Source organism: Myotis lucifugus, unplaced genomic scaffold (genome assembly GCF_000147115.1).
Source record: "Myotis lucifugus unplaced genomic scaffold, Myoluc2.0 scaffold_1, whole genome shotgun sequence".
NCBI lineage: Eukaryota > Metazoa > Chordata > Mammalia > Chiroptera > Vespertilionidae > Myotis > Myotis lucifugus.
In genome coordinates this window covers 6752772-6779795 of record NW_005871049.1, presented here as the reverse complement: position 1 = coordinate 6779795, position 27024 = coordinate 6752772, and the positions used below count along the sequence as shown (strand labels likewise).

Genomic DNA, 27024 nt, shown 5'->3' with positions numbered 1-27024 from the left:
GGTTATGCATGTATGGAGGGCAGGAATTCTAATGGAAATCTCTGTAACTTCTACTCAATTTTGCTGTGAATCTAAAATGTCTCTAAAAAATAGTGTCTTTAAAAAAATCACATAGGATGAATTATGAACATAGGAGAAATCCCAAGTTTCACACCATAAAACTATCTTTTTCATAGATTAGCAACTCACTATATGAATATATATGGAACATTAAAGTTTTATTTCTGATACACTTAGTCTATCTTAATAAAATATGATTAATGTAGATTACTCATCTGATTGGTAGCATAGGGTTAAAGGTCTTATTATAATCAGAGTTAATTAATTATGGGTCACAATTTAGAGGTTCATTTAAAAATTTTTAAATATATTGATAAAATTGATGATGAAGTTATAAAGATAATTGAATATTAATTAGCAGTGTACTGTCAGCAAAGCAGGATCATCTAAAGCATAATTTATAATTAGTAGAAAATAACCATACCCATTCTCAAAAATAAGGAAATAGATAAAAATAAATAAATGTAAAGAACTAGTCATTATGATGATTGTTTTTAGTTTTGGTTTTCCTTACATTGGCTGTTAATAAGTTCTGAAAAAAAAAAATTTGACTTTTAGAATTTATATACCTGTGCTTCTAGTCCACAGGTATCCTCAGGGTGCTGTGCCTTTGCCTAGTCCTGTATTTTCTTTTAAAATATGATAAGAATTTATGAAAAGAAAAACTAAAACATGAGAAATGGGTCTCATTTATTTTTCTCCTTGCTGTCCCTCGACTTCTGTCACCTACCTGGTATGTTTACTTAGAACTTGGCATTCTGTATTGGGGTGATTTCCAAAATCCTGGGGTAGGTAGCTCTTTGAAGATTGAGTTTGTTAGTTTGTGTTTGTTTTAATCAGTGGCCCTGCAGTACTGATAAGGTGAATTTGGCATTCCTGTTATGAACAAATCATTTTCTCCATGTTTTCCCATTTTTCTTAAGGATTTACAAATACTATAGTTATTTACAATATGACTTGAATTTATAGGAGTGTGCCGAAAAACAAGGTCAAATTGAACGAGTCATTAAGGAGAAAAAAGCAGTGGAAGAAGAACTAGAAAAGGTAAAAAGAAAAAGAAAAAAATAACTGCCTAAAACCCAACTGCAAATATTCAACATTACTGTCTGCTTCCATTACGCTATCTACTAGCAACCCCTATATTATAAGTATTCCTCTGGTGAGTGTTTTTTTTTTTTTTTGGCTTGGAATACTTAAAAGTATAAATAGTTATATTTATGAAATAGTTATATTCCTTGCTCAAACCTCATCCCAATGGTAAATTTTATTTTGTCTTCTCATTTTAAATTTTATGCCCACTTGAAAATTATAACGTTGTGATTTTTACCTTTAAAAATACTTATTTTTATTTCATAGTTAAGAAAAACACCCCAATGATATTTGAGGAAAAAATATTGTAAGGAGTCTATAGTTAACATTTTTTCTTACTTAGATACCTTTCTTTTATTAGCAGTAAGTATCCCACTCTCTTCAAGAGCCTTGGGGGAAGGGGGATACATTTGACTCAGCACACGCTTACCCAGTGTTTAAAAATATAATAAGTAATAGAGTCAAAGTTCGATTTTCTTCAAAGAGCTATATAGCATAAAAAGCATGTGATATATTTGTATCATTAACATAAAGAAATCATAATAACATAGGATCATAAAAGAGTAATTTAAAAAGCAAAATGTCTTTTTAATCCCTTATCTGGGGGGAAAAGCACACATGTTATGTTTAAGGTAGGACCTTCATGGTCACCAGTCTCCTTCATGGTTGATACCTTCTCAGTTTTCATCATATATGTACCATTTAAATTGTGATCAGGACTTGGGGTGAATTTTTAACGTCACAAAGCATAGGTTAAGGAATAGGCTGTATTGGAGAAATGTAAAACTTACAAGGCCAAAGGCAACAGGTTCTCTCACTGTCCACAGACAAGTGTGCTAAAGTCCCCTGCTACACTGCAGTATGAGTCTGCATTTTGGTAGCAGGACATTGTGCTGATATTCTATCTTTTTTATAAAGCAGGAGCAACAAAGCATCTTGTCAGTGGGAGAAGACATGGGTTACCTGTCCAGGCAGTCTGGATTTGAAGGGTGGCTGTGTAGGATTTGTCTGAAAATGTGAGCTGCCTAGACCTTGCCGTTCTTGGGGTGTTATAGCCTCTACTAGAGGCCCGGTGCACAAAATTCGTGCATGGGTAGGGTCCCTCCCTAGGCCTGGCCGGCATTCAGGGCCGATCTGTGGGGTGACTGGCTGGGAGATTGCGGGGGGAGGGTAATCAGGGGGCCCCTGCTGGCACCCTTTTGGCTGGCCTGCGGTCTGCGGGCTGGGGGCAGCTACTGTGTTGAGTGTCTGCCCCCTGGTGGTAGGTGCACGTCATAAGTGACTGGTTGTTCCGCCTGTCATTCTGCTGTTCAGTTGATTTTCATATTAGGTTTTATTATATAGGATGTTGTGGGAGAAGGCCAGTCTCATAGGAAGCTGAGCTTGGGTACAATCACTCTTGCTGGGCAAGGGGGAACCCCCATTCTAGCTAGGTCATTGTCTAGTTAACACAGAGGGGCATTTTGGAGTCACTTTCAGATAGTTCTGCTCATTGCACCATAGCATGTATCTGTGTTTGAAAATTTAAATAATCGACTTGTGGGATCTTCATCAAAGAAATAAAGCAGTTATCTCTAAAGGGGTGACATCTAGAGTACTTTTTTTTTACTTCAGTTATTTTACATTTCTTTTTAAAATATTAAAACTATTGGAATAATTTACAATGAGCATGAATCATTTCAAAAAATAAGCAGTCATTATTTTGTCAGTTTTTAGCATTGTATTTTGTAAATGTGAAACACCCATCTTAATTATTGATGTGCTTTACTACATTACAGTGGAAACAGATAAACACAGGACATGGGTTTTGATTTCTCACCGTTGATTTCCATTTCTAAACCTATAATTTCTTAGAGCATTGCCTCTGTAAGGTAATATACATATGAGCCTCTTCTGCAGGTTTACCGTGAAGGCAAAGTAAACGAAAACCATTACAGAAAACTGGAAGAAATGCACCAAAGATGCCTGGTTGCAGAGTGTTCAAAAGATGATCTTCAGCTAAGACTTAAGACAGCAGAAAATAAACTGAAACAACTTGAAATAAAGTAAGACACTCTTTAGAATTTTCTGTGATAACATTTTCAGAATGCAAACAATTTTTGACAGATCCTTTACTTTTTTCATAGGATTAATAATTATACCTTGTGTTAAAAAAACAAACAAACTTTAGCACCAAATAGATTTTTTTTGCTCAAAATTATTTCTGAAGACTAATTTCTTCAGAAAGAAAATATTTAATAGTATTTTATCATTTTTTAAAATTTCATCTTTCTGGCAGTGAAGGAGGATGCGTATATGTGGAATCATTTACCTTGTTTCTCTGTGCCACGTGGTTCCTAAAAGCTAGTAATTAAGTCAAGAGGCTTGAGTGTATCCAGTTTTCATTTTTTTTGTAGGATTTCTTCATAGGTGTTGATATCTTGGACTTTTGTTTGGAGGAGCACAATGTGTGGTTAATTCTGGTCTTAGCATCTTTCTGACTCGCACTCTTTGTCGATCATTGCCTACATCCATCATTTCACTAATAACTTTATCAGCCAAGATTGATATAGGCAAAACAAAAAAACAGATCTACAAATATTATGGGAAATGAAGGCCTTGTATTAACCAGGAAATGTTCACAGTATTTGATTACCTAGAATTGAAAAGATAGAGATTTAAAACGAGAGGGATAAAAATTAGCACTATACATGTTTGGTGGTTGTATCACCCAACAATCCATTGTAGAGAAAGTTCAAAAAATATAACCTATTTAAACTATAATTAAATAAGACATTTATAGAACTAGAAAGATGTAAAAACATTTCTAAGACATATAACAGGAAAATATGAAATAGGTCTTATTATAATTGGCTAATATGGCCAGCTAATGTCTTTCTATGGGGTTGCTTGATGAAATAAAGGAGTTTTATTACCTACTTCACCTTTCATACCATTAGCTTCAGTTTGTCCTGTCGCAGTCCTCTTTACACAGTGATTCTCAATGTTAGTCTATTCTTAGTTAAGATTGCTACATTGAATGTGTTTTCCTGGCATAACATAGAATTGTGACACCGTGCGGTTAAGTGTACGGTGAAGAGAAATGGCTCAGAACAAAGAAAATGAACTCTATGCTATCATATATAGACAGACTTCTTGACGTCCATTACCTATCATTAAGTTTCTTTTGTTTTCTTTTTTTAATCAGTTCCTCAGAAGAGATATCACGTTGCCAAGAAATGATTCAGAAACTTCAAAATGCCCTGGAGTCTGAGAGAGAGAACTGTGGCTTTGTCAGTGAACAAAGGCTAAAACTTCAGCAAGAAAATGAACAGTTACAGAAGGAGACTGAGGATTTAAGAAAGATGGCTCTCGAGGCTCAAAAAAAAGCAAAATTAAAGGTATTTTCAATACTAGTCAGAGTTAAATATGGACTTGTGAAAATCAGATTGTAGAGGATATTTAGAGACCTTGTAAAACATTTTTAAGGCCCCCCCTCTTTTTTTTGCCTTCTCATCAGATAGCACTAAATCATAATGCAGAGCGTTAACCGGCCTTTCTGTGGTGTAGAACTTGGCAAGCATACTTGAAAATGATTGCTTTCACTGTCCACACACAAAAAATTATTTTCCAACCATGAAGTACACTAAGATTCCTGCCAAAGCAATGTAAGCAATGCTAGCAAAACTATAGATTAGATAACTTTATAGACTACCTCTCTTCTCCCTCTGTAATAGCCTCTTGAAAATTGACCTCTAAAACTGGTTGTACAGAGGATGCTACCTCAGAGTGTTCTGACAATCACTCCTAGGTAGTCTAAAAATTCCACTCGGAAGAAGGCAAGGGACGAACTCTCCTCCAGGAAAAAGTCCCCGTCATTTTCTCTCTCATTTCTCCTTCTTTAACGCTCACATGCTTTGGCAATAGGAACACGATAACCTGTTTAAGGGGATTTCAAGAGGCCCAGTATCACCGCCAACATGTTGCTTGCCTTTCCCATTCGGTGAGACTTTTATAAAAGTGGCATTAATTCTACATCATTATGATCTGTATCTTCTGGTTTCGTAGTAGGGATACGGGGTGGTAATGCTCGTGTTTCACTTTGTTTTTTGTTACTTTGAGGACTCAAAGTCACATTTCAACCAAATTAATATTGACATGTTTATTGAATGCCTCTTTTTCCAAGTATTAACATTGGTTACTGGTAAAAGCTTGAATTCTGAAAAAGAGAGCCTTATGTCTCTTACAAAGAACTTTGTGCTTTATATTTTAGTCAGTGGGAAATCGTTGAACAATAAGGGAAGACTTGTTCTACAAGATATGAAGACTTTATATAAAGCTATAGTAATTTAAAAAATGTGTAATCAACATAAGAATAATCAATTTGATCAGTGAAACAAAATAGAGTCCAGGAACAAACCAATTTTTCATAATCACCTCATTTATAATAAAGGCACCACTGCAGTTCAATAGGGAAAGATTTATCTTTACCATAAATTATGCTAGATCAGTTGGGTCCATATTTTAAAAATAAACCTTGACTCATATCACACCACCCATGCAAATTGATTTGAGTTTTAGACCTAAATGAAAATATAAAACAGTGGAACTTCAAGGAGAAAATCTTCATGTCCTTGAGTAAGAAAGAATTTCTTAAACAGAACACAAAAAACAATAATCATAATGGAAACACAGATGAATTGAATTTTACTAAAATTAATGAATGACATCAGAAGACATCGAGAGAATGAGAAGTAGAAGAAAGGATAATATATACAATCAAAGGGACTCATTCGAAATATAAAAACTATTACCAATTAATAAGGAAATTATTAATAAGAAAAAAGCTACTTAATAAGGAAATAACATACATCCCATTTCCATAAATGGGCAAGACTTAAATAGGTACTTTATAAAAAGAGCACATATGAAAAAAAGTTCAACTTCATTATTTATTAGGGAAATGTCGTTAAAACTATGGTGCAAGTGCCACTACATACCCACCAGAACGGATAATTTTAAAAACTAACAGTATCAAGTGTTGACGAAGTTGTAAAGCAGCTGGAACTTTCAAATGATACTTTGGGGAATGTAAACTAGTATAACCACCATTTGACATTATCTTTTAAAAATTGGACAGACATACATTCTATACCAAATAGTCCTGGCTACTTACCCAACGAGAGTGCTTATGTTCTCTGCAGTGAAGGGCACAAAGGAAGATGGGAAGGAGACCGTAAGTCCTTTCTTCCTACCCAACATTCTGAAGTCCATCATTTGTAGGACTTTCGTTACAGGAGGCCCAGTTGTAGCTGTTGGCCTTTCGATATCACTGCAGACCTATCCAGTTTAACATTCAGAATTGCATCCAGTAAAGGTTCTGAGGTTTGTTTAAATACTGAATTTTGACACCAAAAAGCCATCATTTGTTCAATCCACAGCTGTGTTTTGACAACTTTACTGTGTTTCAGATCCTAAAGATGCAATAGCAAACAAAAAAGACATGGTCCCCACCTTTAAAACCTTGAAATGTGCATGGAGGTGGGCAAACTTTAAACATCTACTTACAAACTTTTTAGGAAATGCATAGGGCTCTGTGAGAACTTATAGAGAGGGACCTAACGTTGTCTGGATAGTTAGAGAATTACCCTGTAGAAGCAATAATTGGGCTGATTCTAAAAGTTGGATAGAAATAACCAAGATGGAGCAGAAGGGGAAAGATTATTCCATGCAAAGAGAACATATCGAAAGGACCCAAGAATGAGAAGACATTGTGGCAGAAACGAAGAAAGAAGGGGAAGGTGGCATAATACAAGCGTGTACTAGTGGAAGTAGGCACAGACCAGGCTATCATGAAGGACCTAAAGCAGTGATGGCGAACCTTTTGAGCTCGGCGTGTCAGCATTTTGAAAAACCCTAACTTAACTCTGGTGCTGTGTCACATATAGAAATTTTTTTATATTTGCAACCATAGTAAAACAAAGATGTATGTTTTTGATATTTATTTTATATATTTAAATGCCATTTAACAAAGAAAAATCAACCAAAAAAATGAGTTCGCGTGTCACCTCTGACACACGTGTCATAGGTTCGCCATCACTGACCTAAAGCAAGGCTTGTCACAAATAGATTTTCCAGGTGGCAATTGGGAGTTAACTTGATAGGCAGAATTCTAAAACTATATATGTGTGTGTGTGTGTGTGTATATATAAATATGCTTAGATCGTTTTTAGTATGTGTGTGAGAGAAAGAGAAATAGACAATCCCACGTAAGATATCAGAACCAGGGCTTCTCCAGAGAAGGTGGAGATTGAGGCTGGGAAGGAGGAGGAGCATATTCAAATCTAAATTTTCAGACTCCAGTAATTCAAAAAAGTGTTAAAAAGCAGGATTCAGGGAGCCTCAGGAGGCTTGCCCAACAGTAATGCAATACAAAATTAAGAAATCAATATTGTTTTCCAGTGCCTGCATTCATAAAGTCTCACATTTCTACTTGTGTACTATTTGAGAAAGCAAACTTAAGAGTCTTAGGAAGCATGTTGCATTTAGCAGGGGCAGTGAAGACAGACTGTTTGCAGTTTTCCCCCATGAGCCAGGGATTTTGCTGTTGTTGGGTTTCCTTTGGTGTTTTTTGAATTGGTAAAGTTCGGTCCTTTGTTCATTCTTTTTTGAGTTTGGAAGTTGCCATATTTAACGAATTACTAGAAGCCAGGCCAGCTATGACCGTTTTAAAGCCCAATACTTGAAAAAAGTCACAAAGTTAGGTATTCTTTATAATATTTCATTAGTGTAACAAGATAAAGATGTCCTGAGAGTACACCAAGGAAATTGTAGTGACCATTTTCTCAGTTGCCTCAAGGATGGTCATAGGTAGTTTCATTCTAGATGCACCAGGAGTAGGCACTTCATTACATGCTTTAGGGCACCGAGGCTTCGTTCTCTCCCTGGATCCCAGCTGAGAAAACCGCTAAGTCTGGTTTTCAAGGTATCCCAACAGTATTTATTTGTGTGTTCATAAGATGTGTTTACAATGACATACACTACCTAGAAATGAACTGAACTTATTTCCATATGAGATTCTCAAAATCATTATTATAGTCTTTTTCCTGAAAAAAAACAAAACACATTTATACCGTAACTGAAATGGTGAAGGAACTCCAATATATAATATTCTGTGACTTCACAAAACCCTTCGCAAAACAATCTGAAGTTTAGTATATTAATCTAAAGTGACTGGAGGAGCTCCTGAGTTGGTAAACATGTCGGGGGGTTAAGGTGTGCACTTGGACGAGGCCTGGAAGCTCGCAGCCCCTACCTCCCAACCTCGCCCTGTGTATCTCTTCCATCTGCTATTCTGGAGTTGTAGCCTTTATAATATACCAGTAAACATTTTTTTAAATGGCTTGAGTAGAAACCTAACTCTTAATGACTGAGAGCCTGAACATTTCCCATGGATTATGGCAACAGAAGTAAAAGTAAATGATGAGAGCAGTTTTAGATTATAGAGTATACTTTTTTCTACTGACATTTTAAGGTGTTGGGGAAAGTGCCGCAAAAAATTGTGGTCCATCATAATTCTGGTTTCGCTAAATTTTACTGTCATACAGGATGAGTCCTCAATGGTGAGAAAAACCAATTGTAAACTTAATTTTTATGTGGATTTCCCATAAAAAAATTTACGTGTACAGACAACACAATGAATATTCCTTTTGGGTGTGTCATTGGTCAGTATATCCCTTAGAATAATGGGAAAGAAAGAGAAGACACTGTGCATTTTATTCCCTAGATCAGTGCAATGGAACATGAATTTTCTGTAAAAGAGCACGGGTTTGAAGTTCAGCTGAGAGAAATGGAAGATAGTAACCGCAACTCCACTGTTGAACTGAGGCATCTCTTAGCAACGCAGCAGAAGGCAGCCAATAGGTGGAAAGAAGAAACGAAGAGAGTTACTGAAAGTGCCGAAATGAGGATCAGTAACCTGAAGTAAGTCCACTGTTAATTGTCTCATACATTCTACAGAAGAAATTAACCATTAGTGTAAGGTCTGTGCCATAATCTTTTTATAAAAGTGTATAATTCTGGACCTTATATGTATATGTTTTATTCAGCAAATGTTTATTGAACCACTATAAAAAATATTGAGCATTATAAACCAAAACTGATATAGTGTATTTTTATAAATTTTACGCATATTCCACAAAATCTGATTTTAGTTGGATATGGCCATTTAGAATCTTAATACTATTTGCATGTAGATTTAACATAGTGATGTTCTATAATTGCAACAGAATCCATTTGGCCTGCAAAACCTAAAATATTTGCTCTCTGGGCCTTTAAGAAAACGTTTACTGGCCCCTGCCCAGAAGGAACTTGAGCTTCCATGCTGAGTGAGATGGGATGCTATAGCAGTGGTTCTCAACCTTCCTAATGCCGCAACCCTTTAATACAGTTCCTCATGTTGTGGTGACCCCCAACCATACAATTATTTTTGTTGCTACTTCATAACTGTAATTTTTCTACTGTTATGAATCGTAATGTAAATATCTGATAGGCTATATGTGTTTTCCGATGGTCACGACCCACAGGTTGAGAACCGCTGCTATAGAGGCTTTGAACAAAGTGATATGATCAGACTTAAATGTTGAACAGATCAGACCTAAATGTGGGGAGTTGTGAATGTTTTCTACAGCACAGGAATCATTGATGCTCCAATATTCTGCTGCTTTTTCTCATTACAAGCTCTCGTTCAAAAATTGCCTCAGCACTGTTTGCTGTGTTTTCATCTCTTTCATACTTTTGAAGTATTGCAGAGTTTTTAATGAATTGATTAATCTGAATAAACTAATATACCTTTAGTGGATCCAAACCAGGGGTCCTCAAACTTTTTAAACAGGGGGCCAGTTCACTGTCCCTCAGACCATTGGAGGGCCGGACTATAGTTAAAAAAAAACTATGAACAAATTTCTATGCACACAGCGACAGCAAAAACACCCGGCGGGCCGGATAAATGTTTTCGGCGGGCCACATGTGGCCTGCGGGCCGTAGTTTGAGGACCCCTGATCCAAACATACTCTTTAAAAATATCCCACCTCATTTGGCATAATATATATTGGTGAAATATATATTTCATGATAATAATATATATTGGTGAAAGCTAGGCTTTGGGTAACTTTTTTTTTATATGGATGGTACATGTGTCTGTGGTCAGTTACAGCATCCTGGAAGCTGAAATCAACTGTAGCTTCAAAATAAATCAATTGGAACTGTTGCAGGGAATTAATATTGGGGTCATTAGAATTAATGTTGTACTTACTACACAACAAATTCTAATTAAGAAACATTAGCAGTTGGTTTTCATGTTATTTCTTAACAGGAAATATGCTGTTATACCCCTTGTGTTTTTACACTACTACCTTGAGTGAAAGTAGTGAGGCCAGAGGCAAACCAAAAGAGAGAGAAACCAGACAGAGTTTTACAGTTTCTGTACTCCAGGTTCCCAAGGATGAACACAGCTCCCCACACAGGGCCACACAGGGGAAGCCTGGGGTTGGGCACAAGACAGAGGGAGTCGGGGACAGTGCTCAGCAGCTCACATAGACAGAACAGCCTGCCGAGCCTGAATAGTCAAGAAACACTTCGTACCCTAGCTCTAGTTGTACACTTTTTTTTTTTTAGCAATTTGATCTCTACTTTTAGTGAATTATTTTTTTTTTGCCAATCTATGAATTTGAATTTACAGCAAACTCACTCTGTATGTCATTGCTAAGAACTTATGTGATTCTCAAAGCTTATTAGGTAGAATATAAACTTTTCAAATTATCCATTTGACACATAACTGAAGGCATTATGTTCATTTTATTTTCAGTTTACATAGAATTTTAGAACACTGTGTATGTCTTCCCAAAATAGTCTCCATCTTTTATGTATAACTCTTAATATGACAGCCTTTAAATACTGGAAAACATAAGCTTTAGAATCATATTTATCAATAGCCTTAAACAATAAACTATTGAAATAACAATTTTAAAAACCTAAAATTTTTCTCCACATTATGAGTAGCTGACTTAAGACCTTCACATAGGAATCAGTTAGGGTATATAAAAAGGAGTCTAATAAACAAAATAAACTGACAAAATAGAAGCAGAGGCATGGATACATGGGACAGACTGACAGCTGTCAGAGGGGAGGGGTGTTGAGGGGCTGGATGAAAGAAAGTGAAGGGATTAAGCAAAGAAATATATATCATAGACAACAGTGTGGTAGTAGCCAGAGGGAAAGGGGGGCCGGGGTGGAAGTGGAGGTGGGCAATGGGGGAGAATGAGGACGGAAAGAGACTGCTTGGGATGATCAGGGCACATGATGCACTATGCAGATGATGTGTTTTTGAATTGTACACTTGAAACCTTCATAGTTTTGCGAACCAATGTCACCCCAATAAATACAATTTGAAAAAAGCTAAAATCATAGCTTCCAATCCAGGGTCTGCTCCACAAATGTGTGATTATGTATAAACCACTTAATTTTTCTAAGCATCAATATTATCATCTCTAAGCATCATGCAAATATTACATATTGTTAGAAATATTCTGTACTCATATTTTTATTCTATACTAGAGGCCCGGTGCATGAAATTTGTGCACTGCAGGGGGCAGGTGCCTCAGCCCAGCCTGTGCTCTCTTGCAGTCTGGGACCCCTCGGGGGATGTCCGCCTGCTGGCTTAGGCCCGATCTCCCTGGGGATTGGGCCTAAGCTGGCAGTCAGACATGCCTCTCGCAGTCCAGGGCTCTCGCAGTCCGGAACCCCTTGCTCCTTACCGCTCACTTTGCACTCGCCAGCTGTGAGCCCGGCTTCTGGGAGCACACTGACCACCAGGGGGCAGCTCCTGCATTGAACATCTGCCCCCTGGTGGTCAGTTTGCATCATAATGGCCGGTCGTTCCGCCGTTCGGTCAATTTGCATATTAGGATTTTATTATATAGGATTCATATTTCAATTGCCTTACTGTCCTTGACTATCCTTGTGATATTTTCAGTATCCTAATTTTTAGTTTTTATCATGATCTTATCTCTTCAAGTTCATATGGATACTAATTATTGTGACTGCTTTTCCTTCTGCCATTCCAGTTCAGTGTAACCCAATTTTTAACAAATCCACAATAACTGCATAGGGAAAGAATCCTTCTTTGAATGCTCTTATTAAAGACAGAAGAAAAAGAACCAGATTTTTCCAGCCTCTCCTGTGTGTTTGATAATCCAGTCTTTGTTCCAGGGATTAGAACACTCTTCTTATTAAATTTTAAAAGCCCCCATGTTCCATGGCATTTTTGGTAGGTTGAAAAGGTTGAGGAAGATTACTTAAAACTAAATTTGTTATAAAAAATAAATAGGTTACACATCTTACATTCTTTGAAATTTTTAGATTTCGTTATTTTCTTTAGAAATCTTTTTAAAAAGAAATAATTATGCTTAAGTTAAATCTTTCTTGGTTATGTAATAATTTTTATAATTTTTTTAATATGAGAAAGCATTATATTTTATTAGGGTTTCATTACATACATTTAGGATTTTGCAGAGCAAAGTCTGGTTTTCATAAGGCATCCTTAACCTTTACCTGGTATGCCTGTGTTGGTTATTTAAACCAGGATTGCAAGAGAAAGACACTCCACTATTCTAGAGAGACTTCCTGCATGTCTCTGCTGGGTCCCTGAAAGCATGTTAATATGCTCCGGCATGTCAAAACGAAAATGTTTACTTTCAAAATAGAAAATATTTTCACAAGAATTTGCATTGAGACTTGGTTCCTTTCATAAAAGGATTATCTATTACACAGTATTGAGAAAAACGTATAATATTTTAGCATGTAAGGAGGCAGCACAATGGTTAGAGAGAAGAGCACTGACTCGGTAGATGATCAAGCCTGAATTTGAATCCCACCCAACCCCAACACTTTACACTTACCTGTAATCCCATGTGTTCCTATAAGGCTTTATTTATATTTTACATATAGGTGTTAACTCCATGTCTGACATGTAAAATATTTAGGAAGGAAACAGTAAAACCGGGCCTTAGGGGATAGCCTTTATAATTGCAGAGATTGTTGTATTTCAAGCAAACCATATTATAATGCATGGGATATGTATATGAGAAGTTTATGTGCTTATTTCATTTTTAATTGTACAAAAAAGCATTGCTAATTCTAAAAAGCACTAGATTTTAGGCAAGATTTATATATGTGAATTGTATCCTCTTTGTAGACATAAATAATACTGAGGGATATATATGAAATCAAGCCAAAAATCTTTCCACAATAAAAATAATATCTATCGAAGTATTTTCTCTATCCCTTACCTATTGGTCATAAACAGAATTACATGGCAGCTATAATTTTTAATTTTGAAGTAGAAATTTATGTTTATTCCAGTGAAAAAATATGTTATGAATGTGTTGCTCTCCACTGGACATACTTAGGACAGCTTCCATACCATATGAGTACTAGCAATGTGATTATTCCAGGAACTCTCCGGGCTAACTGCTAGATAGTATTTCTGTGTCGTTGGGGAAGGATTCACTTGTTTTCCTCAGAAACAGTTTTGTTTTAGATTGATTCAATGATACAGTCCAAGTCTTCAACCAACTATGTCTTTTATTAATAATAAATTACAACATAAACTACAGAGCAATACATTTAAAAATCAAATGGCTCATTTGATGCATTTGACTTTCCCCATGAGGATTTCTGTGTATATGCCACCAATTCAGGCATTCTACTATTCATATAAAATGTGTTTATTCATCACTGTTGACAATGAGCTTTTTCAGGTTGCATCCCAGCATCCATTGCCAGCACATCATTACCGTGCTATATGCATTAAAGCTTTCCCCTGAAATATGTCCTCTTTACTTCTTAACAAATACTTATACATTGGCTATGTTCTTGCCTCCCATGTGTCCACCTACTTACTATAGTTAAAGAGCATAGCCACAACACCCCTAAGATGCTAGAGTCCTCTCGGGACTGGTTTTGCTGCCTTAGAAAACTTCTGTTCCTCCTCACAACTGACAAATACATATGATTACCAGGTACCTGTGATTTCTTAAGATCTACCAATAAGTAAGTATAGCCATAATGACACTTAACTCACATTAATAAAATAAAATCATTTCTCCATAGAAGGAAGTTTTTCATGTAAGTATCAGAAGCTTTTTAAAAATGTGAGTTCCTCTGTGGTATCTTCTTTCAGTTTGAAGTTTGCTTTCATTTATAAAATTTTATTCATTTATAATCATTCCTTCTTGGTTATTCTTTTACCTTGAAATTAGAGGCCCGGTGCACAAAATTTGTGCACTCGGAGGGAGGGGTGTTCCTCCGGCTGATTGTGAGAGGGCGCAGACCAAGCCGAGGGACCCCACTGGTGCACGATCGGGGCTGGGGAGAGATGCGAGAGGTTGGCCAGCCAGGGAGGGACCGAAGGAGGGCTCCAGGGTGTTTCCAGCCCATCTTGCTCAGTCCCAATCAGCCGGACCCCAGCAGCAAACTAACCTACTGGTTGGAACGTCTGCTCCCTGGTGGTCAATGCATGTCATAGCGACTAGTCGACTGTCTGCCCCCGGTGGTCAGTGCACATCATAGTGAGCGGTTGAGCAGCCTTAGCATATCATTAGCATATTACACTTTGATTGGTTGAACAGACAACCAGACACTTAGCATATTAGGCTTTTATTATATAGGATGTATGTAATGCAGAGAATTTTGAGCTTTCAAGAGGGGACAGTATTAATAGTTGCTTGTTAATGTATAACATCTGTAACTGTAATTTAGCTGTGCTAATCTTACTTGAATGATATATTGTTTTTATAGATTAAATTTAAAAATGAGCCAAGACCGGTTTGGCTCGGTGGATAGAGCGTCGGCCTGCGGACTGAAGGGTCCCGGGTTCGATTCCCGTCAAGGGCATGTACCTTGGTTGCAGGCACATCCCCAGTAGGAGGTGTGCAGGAGGCAGCTGGTCGATGCTTCTCTCTCATCAATGTTTCTAGCTCTCTATCCCTCCCCCTTCCTCTCGGTAAAAAAATCAATAAAAATATATTTTAAAAAAAAATTTTAAAATGAGAGACATTTGTCCTGCTGATAACAAATAGATAAAGCTGTGGTGGTAATGCACAGGATAGATCATCTGAGCAGAATACAGAAAAACAAACCATGTAAAATTGGAAATTTTGCTCATGATAATATGGCATTTTAAATCACTGGTGAAAACATGATGTTTTAAAACATGTAGAATATTTATTATCTTATCTAATAAAAGGGTAATGTGCAAATTAACTGTCACTCTGTCACAAAGATGGCGGCGCCCATAGCCACAAGATGGCGGCGCCCAGTCCTCTCAGCCCCGCAGGAGTCCTCCAGTCCCGGGGGGGCGGCTGCTGAGAGCGGGCAGGGTGAGCGGCCTGGCAGAATGCTTGCTTCATTGCTGCGGCAAGTACAATAAAAGTTGGCTCCAAAATAGCCTGTTTCTTGGCGAGTCTGGGCAGGAGGGGGTCCTGAGAGCTCTTCTGCTGGCTGCTCAGGAAACAGCGCTGACGCCGCCAAGGGAGCCGTTGGGGAGGAGGTGGTAACTGCAGCTGTGGAGCCAGAACAGAGGAGGCGGGGGAGCCGGAACGGAGGAGGCGGGCTGCCTCTGCTCCCACGGCGGAGCGGGTGAGCCACAGTTCAGGAGCCTCCGGGAGTGGTGGCGCCAGGCCATCCAGTGCTGCATCCAGTCCCTGAGGCATGCCCGCCAGTACTGCGATGCCAACTGCCCACAGCCGTCCTGCCAGAAGATGAGGTGGGTTGTGCAGCACACCAAGGGCTACCAGCGCAAGACCAATGGAGGTTGCGGAGTGTGCAAGCAGTTCATGGCCCTTTGCTGCTACCATGCCAAACACTGCCAAGAAAACACATGCCCCATTCCCTACTACCTCAACATCAAGCATAAGCTCCACCAGCAGAAGACACAGCACCGCCGGCAGCATGCGTAGCTCATGCGCCAGCGGATGCCACCATCAACACCCGCACCGTGCCTCAGCCCAGTCTGCCTTCCCCTCTTTCAGCACCACCCTGGCCCCCCACACTGCATCCCAGCACACCCTGGACACCACAGCCCCGACTGCCCCAGACCTCGCCTGTGAGCATGTCACTAGCCAGCTTCTCCAGCGTGGCCAGAACTCAACCCCCCACCACAGTTTGCACTGGGAAGCCCACTAACCAGATGCCAGCCCCACCGCCCCCACCCAGGCCCACCAGCAGTGGAGGCGCCCGGCAGATTGCACGTGAGGCATAGCAGCAGCAGCACCTGTACTGGGTGAGCACCAACAACGGCATGCCCCTGAGGCACAGTGACCCCTGAGAGCCAGATGGCCCCCATGGGCCTGAATGTGACCCAACCAGGTCAGTGGGCCTGTTATTCTGCCCCCCGAGCCGCAGCAGTGGCATCCGGCACCCATCCCCCAGCAACAGTCAATGTGAGGCATGCCCAGACCCGTGATGTCTACACAGACCGAAGGTGCAGCCACCTCAGAACATCTCTCCAGGTGCCCTGCAGACCTGCTGCAGACCCTGAAGTCTCCCAGCCGCCCCCCCAGCAGCAGCACATGTTCAACATCCTCAAGTCAAACCCTCAGCTGATGGCAACTCTCATCAAATAGCACACAGCCAAGCAAGTGGCCAGCCAGCCCAGCCTTCAGCTCTAGCCCAGCCTGCTGAATGTGAACACCATGCAAGCCAACGGGCCGCGACCTGCTGTCCCTCCACAGCAGCAAGCAATGGGAGGCCTGAACCCCCAGGGCCAGGCCTTGAACATCAGGAACCCGGGCGTAACCCCAGCATGGTGAGTATGAACCACAGCACAGAGAGATGCCACCGAGCAAAGCAGCAGCAGCAACAACATTGCGAGAGGCATGTCCGACTGTTGGTTGTGATGGGGCGTTGCCTTCCCCTGATCGCCAGGTCACCTCCCACCCCTAAGGGCTCCCGGACTGTGAGAGGGGGGCAGGCCGGGCTGAGGGACCCCCCCCCCCCTCCAGTGCTTGAATTTTCATGCACCGGGCCTCTAGACATATACATAAAATGAATTTCAGGTGGATTAAAGAGCTAAGTAAAAAAGAAGGTATTAAAAAAAATGACTACTTTTATTATCTTGGAATATAAAAGTTTTTCTAATCAAAACACAAAACCCAGAATCTAAAAAAGAAAAATAATTGACTTAACTAAAAAATAAAAATGCTATATGAAGATACCAAACAAAGATAAAAGACAAATGTCAAAATATAAAACAAAGGATTCATATGAAGAATCCACCAAGAGTTCAATAATAATTAAGAAAAAGATTACCAACCTAATAGAATGAGGAACAAAGTATGTGAACTGGCAGCTCACAGAAGCAAAGCTCCATTAAACAACGCAAACCAGGTTCAGTCACACTGTTCACTAAAGAAAGGCAAATTTAAGCAATAATTTTACCCAGCAAGTTGGCAAAAATGTAAAAGTTGGTTAACATGCAGTGCCCGAAAGCACATGGGAAGACTGGAACCGGTGTATGGTATTGGTGGGAACTGGCGAATCCTTTTTAGTGGGGGGTTATCTAATAAGACTGAGTCTGTGCAGACCCTTTTGCAATCTCAGGCGCAGCATTTATCCCCCGGAAACGCTTGCACATGTGTAAACGTGCAGTAACATACCTGCTCTTGCCTTCGGTCAGGCCTGCACATCCTCAGCTAGGGCTCTTACAGTAGCATCCTTCACTCTGCTTTGTTTTGTTTTGTTTTTCCACTCTACTCCACCTTTCAGAATTATTTTCCTAAACAAGCAAATCCAATCCTTGCCCTGTCTACTTAACGGCTTCTGCTTTATTGTTGCCTGTAGGTTTTCTACAGTCTTTCCTTCACCTTATTTATTATCAGCAGTCTGCCTGTTTACCTCTGTCCTTCACATTCCTTGTGTTCCAGCCACACTAAACAACCTCCCCAATAAACCAAACGTGCTGGCCCTTTACAACTCCTAGTCTGCACTCCATTCACTCATCACGTATTTATTAAGTGATGGGCAGTGGAAACTGTCAAGTAAATGTGTTTAAAGTCAGATAAAAAGTACTACACAGAAAATTAAAATCAATGTGCTCATGAATGGATGGGTGGACACTTGAGACTGGTAGACAAGGAAGACCCTGTGAGGGAATTAATGTGAGCTCTAGTGACAGAAAGAATCCTGTCATTTAAAGCATCAGAAGAAAGAGCATTTTGAGTGGAGAGAGCAGCCAATGTGAAGAGGCAGGAAGACACTTGGTATGTTTGAATATAAGAAACAGTACACAGCCCTGACCGGTTTGGCTCAGTGGTGAGAGTGTCGGCCTGCGGACTGAGGGGTCCCGGGTTCGATTCTGATCAAGGGCATGTACCTTGGTTGTGGGCACATCCCCGGTGGGGGGTGTGCAGGAGGCAGCTGATCGATGTTTCTCTCTAATCGATGTTTCTGGCTCTCTGTCTCTCCTTTCCCCTCTGTAAAAAAAATCAATAAAATATTAAAAAGAAAAAAAGAAACAGTACACAAAGTGAAGGCAGGAGGGCCAGATTTGGGCCACCAGACTCTGAAACCCCAGGGCTGAACACACAAGAAGGTTTATTTCTTGCTTGTACCTTAGTATTACCTGTCTAAGATGGTTTGGCAGGAAGGCTCTGGTGGTAGAGGTTCTACCGCCTTGAAGGTGTGGTTTTTCGAGATCACTGGACCAGCGAGGTTCCAGGGGAGGTGGGGAGGAAGAACGCTGGCTCTTAACTAAGTCGGCTCTAAGTGATACATATGACTTCCTTTTATCTTCATTGGCCAAACTAATCTAACTGCATAAGAGTCTAGGAAATGCATAGGGAGCACACAGAATGTTTGGTGATTGCTTCTGCTCCAGTCTGAGACTTGATCTCAGGGGTTTTATTAGCCAGCTAAAGATTTTTAAGTGTGAATGAAGGCCAGTGTTCAGTTTTAAAAGAAGTCACCTGATCAGATTTTTTTTTAAAGACCATTGGCTTCTGAATGGAAAATACAAGTAGGTAAGAAAGCTGGGAAAGGACTTAGAAGGCTATTGCAAGTCTTATTAAGAGATGATCATGGCTCAGACTAAGAAGAAAGAGAAAGATGGGAGTCTTTTTTTTTTTAGAGGTAGTAGAAGGAGTTGATGGACTTAATGTGGCATATGAAGGAAAAGAGAGGAATCAAGGAGGATTCTAGGGATAGTCTGTACGTGCTGTTTCTTTGTAGAGATATTTTTTTCCCAACTCCCAACCTGAAAACATTTTCTTCCTTCCAGACCCATCTCAAATATCTTTATTTTTTCTGTAAGGCATTCTTAATTCCTTTGACAGATTGAGTCTTTCCTTTCCCCACACTCCCATACCACTCTGCTCATTCTTCTTTATGGCACTTACTGAATTGTAATATAACTATCATTTACGTTCATCTCTTCTACAAGACTCTGAGCAAACATCTTGCTAGGCATATAGGTGTTTAATAAAATTGTATTGAATGAATGAATGAATGAATATACATTATGTAATATTTTCATCTCATGTCCAAAACTGTGCATATATATGCAATTACACAGCATCTGAGCCAAAAAAAAATTCTCTTTAATCTCTAAAATATTATTCTTGGCTATATATTTATAATGTTTGGCTGCCATACTGCTTTTTTTTTTTTAATTAACAGGATGAGAGGCAGCTGCAGGTACTGGCAGATTACAAAATGTATAATTGCTAAAAGTAACTGAAGCATATTATAGTATAATTCAACAGAAAAAAAAACATCTGGCACATGCTATGTTAATTTGTCATAGGAGAGAGTTTCGAAGAAAGCACTCGCTGCAGCTGGCAGATCCATCATTTCCCTGAGACGAATAGCACACCTTTGTTTGTAATTCTCTTGTCTAATAAGAACAGAATCTTGTGTGATTTACTCTTCAGACACCACTAAAGGATTTCATGCATTAGGAAATTTCTCCTTACGCTGTATCAACCAAAATTGTACATGGCCCATTCTTACCTTAAATTGTGCCTCAGTGATAACGATCTGAGCAATTACAGTAATTAATTATAAAGCCTAAGATATTGGCCCAAATTTCAAACGCTTATTCCATGCCTTAAGGAGCCATAACTTCTCTTCTTTTATAAAAAGTATTTGCCGTGTTTCCAAAAAGACGAAGGCATTGCAGGGAACACTTTGCTCTTAACCTTGTAACCATAGCTCTTCAGTTACTACACGTGCCCGCGACATGGGGAATCGAAGTGCGTATAGAGTGGAAATTCTCTCAGCATGGGTTAGGACACCCATTTCTGTGATAGAGAAGAAAAGGATTAATTTTTATTACAGAACAGCTTCTAATGCTGCCCTTTTGAAATAATCGATATTTCCAACTCTCTACTGAACATAGGCACCTCAAATTTGATATATTCAGATCTGAACCGATTCCTCCATGCCTGGCCCACATTTGTCCTTCACCCTGCATTTCCTTTTCCATGAGTGGTGCTATCTACCGAGTCACTCAAGCAAAATCATCCTGAACCCTTCTCTTCATAACCCTAAATCAAGTACTGCTAATTCTACCCTTCCCCGCCCCCCCCCTCCCCCATCAAAATATCTCCTGAATCTGTCCATTGCCCTCTCGTAGTTCAGGTGTCAACATTGCTCGCCTTAGATTGCTGCTATAACCCCCTAATTTACTATTGTCGTAGATCCTTACAATTTTTCCTGCTGTAATCAGTAAAATCTCCTGATACTCAAATCTAACCTTGTCACCTTTTCTTAAAATACTTCAGCACCTCCCTATCATGTCCCTGAAAAAAATCTCCATGACCTATCAAGACAGAAGATCCTTTGCAATCTGTGTTTCCTTGTGTTTCAGCTTCTTCCTTTCCCCCCTACACCCGACTTCCAGTAAGTCTGTATGGCGCATCCATACTGCACTTCTCCCAGCTTTCTACCTTGATGATCCTTTCTCATTTCCTGGCCTTCACATGTGGATCTCATTGTAACGGCCTTCCTTTTCTCACCCTGCCTCTGTCTACCTAATGTCTGTTCATCTTTCATATATCAGCTTAAAAGCCTGCTCCTCTGGAGAGATGTGCTGATCCCCTCATCCTCCACAGGACTTTTATAACATTTACTTGTTATAAACCTAGGAGCTTCTCAGTATCTCTGGTGTTCCTCGGTTTCACTGTGGCAGCGACTGCATCTCCTCCGCAGGCTCCCCCTCCCCCCATCTCACAAGCACCAGCATTATGTATAGCAGGCAGCAGGCACTCATCTCAGTATTTAATGAAACGAATGGACTTTACAGTCTCCCCAGTCGCATCCTTAGGTCCACACTTAAAATGAGATGTGAGGAAATTTACCCACACTTTGTACACTTTGAGTCCATTCTTCACATAGCTTCTTAAAATAAGCTTCCTATGAGTGGTATTTATAAATAAAGCTCTAAGTTGCATTGGTTTTCCTAGCAGTAGTCTCCCGAATTTATTACACCACTTGATGGCTACTGTGAAAATGTAATCACTGAATTATCTAGTTAGTTCTGCAGTGACAGCAAGTACTGTAGGTAGTGAAAACTTTGAAAAAGCAAGTCATAGGATATTAGAAATGTTATAAATGGTGACTGATTATGTGAAATTGACTGAAATCCACTCAGGCTCAAAACCATCTTACATGTGCCAGGCACTGTGCTAAGCCTGGGAGTGTAGCTTCCTTTTGGAGCTTCGGTTCTAATGGAGACAGAAAAATGAGGCAAACCAACAAATAAGACAAGTGTAGATGTCTTCAATGGTATAAAGTAACAAATAGGGTGATGTGAGACAGTATCTGGGACAGGGTGGGCGCTGAGGAGCTGGATTGTGTTTTAAAAAGTCATCTGAAAAGTTGACATTTAAACTGAGGTCTGAATGATAAAAGAAATTAATTATACAAAAACACCAGGAAAATATTCCAGGCAGATGGAAGGGTAGCAAGCCGTGTTAGAAGAGGGTAGACCCATGCAATTACAGTGTAGTGAGCGAGGAGAAAGAAGGCCATTGGGTTGAGGAATGAGGCAGGGATCAGATCATGAGAATCTTGTAGGCTAGTTTAAGTAAGTCTTTTTAAGTGTGTGTGTGTGTGTGTGTGTGTGTGTGTGTACCTATATATGTATATAAACCACTAATCAACATTACAATACAGAATTGCTAAAATGGCTATATATAAAACTAGAGGCCCGATGCACGAAATTCGTGCACTGGAGGGGGTGTTCCTCAGCCTGGCCAGCGTCCTCTCACAGTTCAGGACCCCTCGGGGATGTCCGTAAGCTGGCAGTCAGACATCCCTCTCTCAGTCCGGGGTTCTCGCAGTCCAGGACCCCTCACTCCTTACGGCCCACCTGCAGCAGAGGCAGGAGAGGCTTCCACCACCGCTGTGCACTAGCTAGCCGTGAGCCCAGCTTTCTGGCTAAGTAGCGCTCCCCCTGTGGGAGCTCACTGACCACCAGGGGGCAGTTTCTGCATTGAGCGTCTGCCCCCTGGTGGTCAGTGCGTGTCATAGCGACCGGTCGTTCCATCTTTCGGTCGATTTGCATATTAGGGTTTAATTATATAGGATAAGCAATCTGGGCATGTGCCTTGACCGGGATTTGAACCATGACATTCTGGTTCATGGGTCAATGCTCAATTACTGAGCCACACTAGCTGGGTGATATAAGTTATTTTTTGTGTGTGTGTTTTTAAATTTTACTTACACAGAAGGTAATAAATCAATTACATTTTACAACTGTATTTCTAAATTATATTTGTAAGCATAACTAGGATTTTTATTACATACACATAAATTATGTAAGTAAACTAAAAATATTTAGGACTCAGAGGGTCAAGTGATATTATAAGGAATTCCTCATTCTTATATACTTACATTAACTTGGTAGAAGATAATTTTACCTTAAACCTATAACATATAATATGCCAGAGATTAGAGAGAAATTGGGTACAGTTTCATTTAAATTCTTTAATTAGTTTAAGTACCACAATGTCACACAGAAACTGGAAATGTCATCTGTTGCTATCCTCTGGCAGGCTATACCTCAGTCACGCCTGATAGGAAAGGATGCTTCTGTGCTTAAGGATTTCCAGGGGAGAGATTATGTAGCTTTATTTGGCAAGTGTTTCCACTATACTACCACTGTGAAACTTTCTGGAAAGTCTTGTTTAATGTTTTTTCCAAATCACTAACGATATTGGGATCTCTCAATGATGTTCTCTAATGAAGAGAAAATTTCTCACAGATAATAGAGTCGGATCATCCCCTGGGTCTTCCCTTTACCCTGCAGTTAAACATCCAGGCAGAGAAATAAGCAGCTGCAAAGTACTGACAGGCAGGCTCCGGGAAGGTCTCAGAGGACAGAGCTGCGCGAAACCACTGTTCTCTTCACCCTTTCACACCTCCCCAGATTTCATTCAGAAACGAGATGAAATGAAATGCTTAACTGAAAAAAAAACAAACACAACCTTATTTTAGCCACTTCAAATTCTTTGTAGAAATGGGTGGAATATATACAAATCTAAATAAATAAAAATGATCTTTATCTAAAATATGTTTTGTGGCAGATTCCTCAGTAAATGTTTGCTGAGCAAATAAGGAATAGAACTTTCTAACTTAGGTTTTCTACAAAAAGTTAGCCATAAATCAGCAAATATTTACTGAATTCCTATGTGTAAAGCAACTTTGGTAGATACTGTGGAAACTAAAAACAATCCCCAATTTAAAAATTTTTATTTATTTCATTTTTAAAGAGAGGAAGATGGGGAGAGAGAAACATTGGTTTGTTGTCCACTTATTCAGGCATTTATTGGTTCTTTTCTCTTTTTTTTCTTTCATTGGTTGATTTTTATATGTGCCTTGCTGGGAATCAAACCCACAACCTTGGCATATCGGGACTACACTCCAACCAACTGTCCTGCACAGCCAAGGCAAAGCAATCCCCATTTTAAAAGTTTTCCATTATTCTTGGGTGTGTGTGTGTGTGTGTGTGTGTGTGTGTGTGTGTGTGTAAACCACTAATCAGCATTACAATACAGAATTGCTAAGTGTCTATACATAAAATAAGCATAAAGCTTGGGTGAAATTAAAATGAATTTGGAAGGAGGCGTAGAAAGAATTGAGGCAGAGTGGAATCTTAAAGAAAGAGCAGGATTTTAATGGCAAATCTAAACACAAGGGATTCAGAAAAAGACATAATGCGAGCTTAATGGGGATACATGTGGTTTGTTTGCAGGACAGTGAGAGCCTAAATAACAAGGAAGACTCCTATCAGAGATAAGGTCGGGAAGATTCAGGGGGATTTTGATGCCAGTCTTGGACTGTTTTGTCCAGTAGCAGAATGCCCTGGAAGTTATCATTCAAGGAAGCAAGTTATTAAAGTGGTATTTCAGGAAGAGAACATGCTGGCGATGTGAGCATTAGAAAGGGAAGGCCGCTGTGTTCATTGAGCACTTCTGTGTGCGTGGTGGTGGGTGCTTCGCAGAAGCCTGAGCCATTGGCTATGCCCCTCAATCTAAAAATTAAGAACTTGAGTTGTGATGGTAACACTGAGTAGAAGGGAAGAATAGATCTGAGAGTCATTGCAAAGGAAGGGTCTATTGAGGGGCAATCTAGACCCTGCATTGCAGAACAAGTGAGACTACCTTTTAACCGAAGCCACCAGGGCAGACGTGTGGGCGGGATGAAATCTGAGTGGCAGGATGAGAAGTAGGTTTTGGAGGCAGTGCAAGAAGTTTGATGTTGGGCATCAAGTTTAAATGTAAGACTGAACCTTTGGGCAATACATCAAAAATAAAGATAAACTTGTTCGGTTTTCAGTAAGTGTGTTACTATTTATAATCTAGAATGCCTGATACGCACACAAATGCATAGCCCTTCACTTACTCATTTAGCAATTGCCTGCCATCCAGGGGAGGGCTCAGAGCACACACTGGAAGCAAAGGCCCCGTTTTCAATCCTGACTCTATGCTGACTAGCTGCATGACTCTAGACAAGTACTTCACTTTATTTTTTATGTCTCTGTCTTTAAATTTTCTCATATGTGAGAATGGGGTCCCATAGGGTCATCATAAAAAGCGAATGAGTTTATTTAAATAAAGTGCCTAGGACAGTGCCTGGCACGTTGGAAGCACATGGAAGTGTTTGCTGTTATCACCATCATCATCATCGTCTGCACTATTACTTGCCCAGCTCTGCTGAGAACCAGGCCTTAAGAGGGACCACGAGGAATCCAGTTGCTCAGCATCCAGGGGTGACAGAGCTTGACGCACAAGAGAATAGTATTTACACAGATTAAAAAGTAACGTAGGCTTGCCCTAGCCGGTTTGGCTCAGTGGATAGAGTGTCAGCCTGTGGACTGAAGGGTCCCGGGTTTGATTCCAGTCAAGGGCACATGCCCGAGTTGCGGGCTTGATCCCCAGTAGGGGGCGTGCAGGAGGCAGCTGATCAATGATTCTCTCTCATCATTGATGTTTCTCTCTCACCCTCTCCCATCCTCTCTGAGATCAATAAAAATATATTTTTAAAAAAGTAACTTAGGCTTAATGTGTATTTTTGTGATTTTAAATTTGGGGGGAAATTATTACTAATAGTATTTATCAGAAATTATTACTGTCGTTCAGGTAAATTGTCATGGGTATATAAGTGAATAGTTTAGACATCAAATTATGCAGTAGGTGTTTTCTATAAACTGAACGTTGGCCGACTTTATAAATATGATCATTGTTTCATCTTCATCTCAGTAGTACTCAGAGGTTATTTCCCATCAGCACTAATGTACAAATCATTTACCTTTAATTGCATTTGACCTAGAAGACCTGCCACTTCAGTCATTTTGCTTTTTTTGTTTTGTTATGTTGGAAATTTTAAACTATGTGAGTTAGAATGAGTGTGTCCCTCTTAGTCTGTGTTTACCACCATGTACCTTGCACTTGGCCCGAAGAATGTTCAGTAACTATTTGTGGAATTGATTTGTAGACATTATTATTTTCTCTCTCCTATGTATTTATACCAGATTGCTTTCTGATTTTAATAACTATTCACTTAGGTATAGGACACCTGAGAGACTAAGTTTTTAAGCTGTTTGTGTAGCTCCTTTGGGAAAAAATCAAAGCTGAAGTTATTTTGGAAGTGTTAATCTGTTGATTTTTTTTAAGAACAAGTAAGGTCAAAGGATGAAAAATGAATCCTGAATTATTATTTTAGTATGCAAGACATTGAGTTGACCTTTTTTTAAGCTATTTTTAAGACTACATTGTATCTACTTCTAACCTGGGACTCTTCAAATAATTTTTGGCCAAAAACAATATAATGCATATATGTTGAATAGAAAAAAAAAAGGTCTGTGCAGCTAATAAAACATAAGAGATATGAATGTATAAAATATAGCACATATGCAACCAAAACACCAGTCCTGAATGTACCACACTGAAATGATGGTGGAGTGGTTGACATTACCTCAATTTTCCCAGAGTTGAGCTTCTCTAAGAAGCACTGTATATGACTCTAAAAATGAATGCTATTGCTAAGAATCACAGTAGTTTATGAGTAGTTATACTAATGAATACTGTATCTGTTTAATATGAATGCTTTTATTTAATGCCAAATAATATTCAAGATAATATTAAGACAATTTGGTACTTTTAATATACTAGTATATATGCATGTATATATGTGGGGTACAGGGGTCCTATGGCGAAGTATAACATAAAATATGTTGTTTTAACCATTTTAAAATTGTGATAAAATATTAAATGTATCTGCTTAACCATTTTTTTAAATTAAATCTTTATTGTTCAGATTATTACAGTTGTTCCTCTT

At 39.3% G+C, this 27024-nt stretch overlaps 1 protein-coding gene across 1 annotated transcript in view; it reads left to right on the top strand.

The window, feature by feature from the left end:
* The window catches only part of SCLT1 (sodium channel and clathrin linker 1), a 97502-nt gene that overhangs the window by 60781 nt on the left and 9697 nt on the right, over nt 1-27024 (top strand). Inside the window, exons 15-18 of the mRNA XM_023754318.1 lie at nt 1030-1104; nt 3049-3194; nt 4337-4529; nt 8915-9111. Of these exons, the coding sequence (XP_023610086.1) occupies nt 1030-1104; nt 3049-3194; nt 4337-4529; nt 8915-9111 (611 nt within the window). The remainder of the gene's footprint in view (nt 1-1029; nt 1105-3048; nt 3195-4336; nt 4530-8914; nt 9112-27024) is intronic.